Source organism: Cryptomeria japonica, chromosome 7, assembly GCF_030272615.1.
Source record: "Cryptomeria japonica chromosome 7, Sugi_1.0, whole genome shotgun sequence".
In the NCBI taxonomy this organism is placed as follows: Eukaryota; Viridiplantae; Streptophyta; class Pinopsida; order Cupressales; family Cupressaceae; genus Cryptomeria; species Cryptomeria japonica.
The window spans coordinates 38,395,533-38,399,854 of NC_081411.1; the positions used below are offsets into that span (position 1 = coordinate 38,395,533).

The 4,322-nt window shown below is 34.1% G+C and overlaps 1 protein-coding gene across 1 annotated transcript; it reads left to right on the forward strand.

Moving 5' to 3' along the window:
* The first annotated feature begins 449 nt into the window (after positions 1–449).
* Positions 450–902, forward strand: LOC131056263 (short-chain dehydrogenase reductase 2a-like). Its single transcript, XM_057990616.2, has one exon. The coding sequence runs from the start codon at positions 450–452 to the stop codon at positions 900–902; it is 453 nt and encodes a 150-aa protein (XP_057846599.2).
* Positions 903–4,322: the final 3,420 nt, after the last annotated feature.

Sequence of the window (4,322 nt, forward strand, 5' to 3'; positions counted from 1 at the left end):
TTTGAATTATTCCATTCACCATCACAGATTAAAAGTGCTGACGAGAAAGCTAGTGTGCTGATGTACACTAATTCAATTCCTGGACCGGTGCACGAGAAAGTGGACAAATCAAATCATGCCAACGCATAAGCTTAAACAAGTATATGCAACGAATATGCTTTTGACCTGTTTTGAATAAAGTAGTAGGCTAAGTATCAACATGTGAACAGGTGGAAAGTTGAACTGGTAGTATTATATTTTATAAACCAACATAGATAAATATAATTGAAATATAATTGACATATATCCACTGTGATGTGAGCAAAGAGCAAGATGTAAGCGCAACTGTGGATTTTGTGATGGAAAAGCACGGAAAACTTGACATCATGTATAATAATGCTGGAACCGTCGACAAACAAAAAGTGAGCATAGAGTGTGATATGTGGGAATTCGAGTAAGTAAAAGGAGTAATGCATGGCATTAAGCACGCAGGCTGTGTTATGATTCCCAAGAGAAAAGGCAGCATTATCTCCACGGCTAGTATTTCAGCAATAGTAGGAGGACTTACTCCTTACTCCTACACTGCCTCCAAACATGCCATTATTGGGCTTTCTAAGAACGGTGCAGCAGAGCTGGAAAAATATGTTATAGGAGTAAATTGTATTTCTCCGGCTTTAGTTGTCACAGATATGCGATTGAATTATGTTGGAATGGCCCCGTCAGCTGAGGCAAAGGCCAAGGTGGAGCCCACGGCTCAAGGCGTAGCACCCTTAAAGGAAGCCAGTCTTCAAGCAGAGGATATTGCACAGGCTGCCTTGTATCTTGCCAGCGAGGATTCCAAATATGTAAGCGGTCACAACATGGTGATAGATGGGGGAGTAACTGTTGTACGAGATGAAAATGCAGTGTTTGGAAAGTACTAATGGTGGGTGGGTCTCTTCGTAAAAATGTAAGCTTACAGTAGATGCCCTGTATGCGAAAAGGTTCATAAATCACCTACTTATATCACAGGCAACAGATATGTTTCTTTTAAGTTTCTAGGTATCTATGCATAAAATATATTTAATATAAAATTATTGATTAAGTTTATAATTAGTGTGAGACAATAACAAATGAAATTACATTTTTATATGATATCTTTATTAAATTAGGAATGTACAAGTTATACAATACAAATAAGAGTTATGTAAATGAATACATATTTTTTAAATAAGTATATTCTATTTTAATTGTGTAATATTGAACAGTGATATCAAGAAGTTTGTGATTATGTAAATATAAATATTTGTATTTCAAATTTTACAATAATTATATATGTAAATAAATAAAATAATATATTTTGTGTTTCATATGAATTATAAAACATTTGTATTGGGAATATTAAAGTTTAAGATTAACTTTTGATTAATTAAAAAAGTAGAATTGTATATTTAGTTTAGGTAGTATAGATTGAGCATAAATATGTTTACAAACAACTTATTTAATATAAGAAACATGGAAGACTAGTTGAATTTTGGGAAGGGTTGAAGGTTCAATTTGTTTGCAACTAAATTGATCTATTACAAAATTTTATATGAACTTTTAATTCTAAGTGTTAACTTCTAAAAAATCTTCATCTTTAAGAAGAGTTGTTTCTAAGAATAGAAGAAAAAATTAATGTGTCACTAGTGTTAAAATTGTGTTTAGATTGGTGTTGATTCATTTAGCATATACTATATTTAGATTATCCTAAACGATATAAAGAACGGTATCATGTGTATGAAGGGCAGTCCATTAGATATGCCTTTAAAAAATTTCTGATAGATATATTTTCTAGAGATGAATGGCATTGACAATGCATTGCTTCATATACATCTCCTTCATTAAATTTAATATTGTTCTATAAGAGGACTTATATTAATATTGTAATATAAGAGGACTTATATTACCCTCATATGGCTTGTATTCAAAGTGGCTCCTCTCCTAGGCCTTTGAACCTACGATATTGTTATAGTTTTCCTACTACTCCTACAAAGTCCAGAATGGATAACAAGGTGAATCTCTGGCAAGTGGAATGCCCAGAATGGACTGAGGAGCCAGTGCTGAGGGCGGAGTCAAGGCATGATCTGCGCACAAAGATCTACGACAAGCTAAACGGGGAGAACAATGGTGATTCGATGCTGAATTTAGGAGGGTTTGGACTTGAGAAGGAATTTGAATGCATGGTTATGGAGGTTTGACAGGCAGAGTATCTTCACAGACTCCAACATCATGGGTATCGTTACCCATAAATAAGAATGATCATCCATAGTCAGATTTGATACATATTTCAGATGGCAAAATTCAGGGTGCATATAAGCTCGAATCACACAACAATTTCGAGCAGGCATTTTTAAGATTGAATATCCTTTGTATCTATAAGCCTTCATACTGAACCAATTGTCCAAGACAATTCTCCTATCAACAAAGTATTCATATGTCAATATTCAAAATCTCAGGGCCTCATTTAATATTTTTTCCAAGCACAATCGGTTTGCATTTTTGTCAAATTGTTACCTAGATTACTTTCAGACCAAACCAACTGAACCATGCATTTTTTTTTTGTATTACAATGAACTTGGGTGTGAGTTTTTAATGATGAATCAATGATGAACAGTTAGTACCAAACCGGTATTGAGAAAGGGGGGGTGAATCATTACTGATAAAAACACTTTTCCTTGAACCAGTTTGACTAAGAACCCCACACTTTGACTGGCAAGCAATAACACTGGTCTAAACCAAATTACGACCGATTAAGCACAGTGAAAGATATAAAATGCTAACTCAGCTTTCCACACAATCTAACATCTAGTTTCCACTTCACCCATATGCATACACTAGTAATACTACAATAGAAATGTAAAGACTTACTGATTCAACATGCTTTACTGCTCAACAAAAAATAACAAAGCATCACATGAAAAACATCACACATAACACCCATATTTTTCTCATGGAAACCCAACTGGGAAAAACCACGGTGGGGATGAATACCCACAAGCTATTCTTTGAACCCTTTTGAAGTCCGCTTTGTTAGGAGCCTAGTCCGGTTAAAGACTTTACACTAGGTTCTGTTAAGAATCGATCCTGCTAGGGATCACCCGGTTAAGAGATGGCTAAAATACCCAATTAAGGGTTAAACCCTGTTAATGGTTACCTTGTTAGAGGATTTTTAGAGCTCAATGATTTTGAGTCGACCTGTTAAAGGATTTTACAGCAAGTCGGTTAAAGCTACCCTGTTAAGGGATTTTCCAACTGTTGAAGTGGTTAGAGGTCAACGGGTATTATAATGATCTGGTAACAGCACTCAATGCTAATGCATATCCGCTTCAGTTCCTTCCTTCTGCACTCACACTTTGCAGGTATCTATTCTCATATTTGGTCTGGTAAGAATCACGTATATTTACACTTAGATACACACACAACATTTTCCAACAACCTCAACATGAAAAACAACATCGACGTTATAGGAAATAGATAGGTCGATAGCATAAACCCTAAACCCTAAAAATTTAGGTTGAGCAATTCAGTCGGTTCAATCCCAACCATTGAACACTTTGCTTTGAATACAACAATGACAACATACAATATACAATATACATTATCATGTCAATATAGAATACAATGACAATATACAATATCTGAGATATCAATGACAACATACAATATCATCATGTCAACATACAATATACAATATACAATATACAACAATGACAACATACAATATCTGAGATATTAATGACAACATACAATATACAATATACATTATCATTTCAATATACAATACAATGACAATATACAATATCTGAGATATCAATGACAACATACAATATCATCATGTCAACATACTCTCCACATATGCCAACATTTAAAGCCCCATTAGTCCATTTGGTATTCTTCCCAAGCCTAAACCAAATACAATTTATGTAAATCTGAAACTTGCACAAGGTTAAAATCAATCATAGAGCGTAATTTGGAAATTAATGTCTCTCACCTTAGAATGAATTTCTCATAGTCATCTGTTGCTTTGCAATCTTTGGTTAAATGTCTACGTGACTGCCAACTCTCGTGATCTCATGGTATGATTTGGTTAGTTTTAAGGGTTGATTCTAGATGCAAAAAACCAAGCTTGGACCTTTTTACAAAAGGTAAAAAAATGCACAATTTGATAATGTTTAAAGTGAATTCATGATCAAAAAATCACTCCAAATTATTCCTGACACCAGTTCAAGTGGATTTATTGGCAAAATATGTCAGAACAAAATTTTTGGCTAAGAGGGAGATCACTTTCACAAATTTGTTGAATTTTTTTCGCTTACACCAAG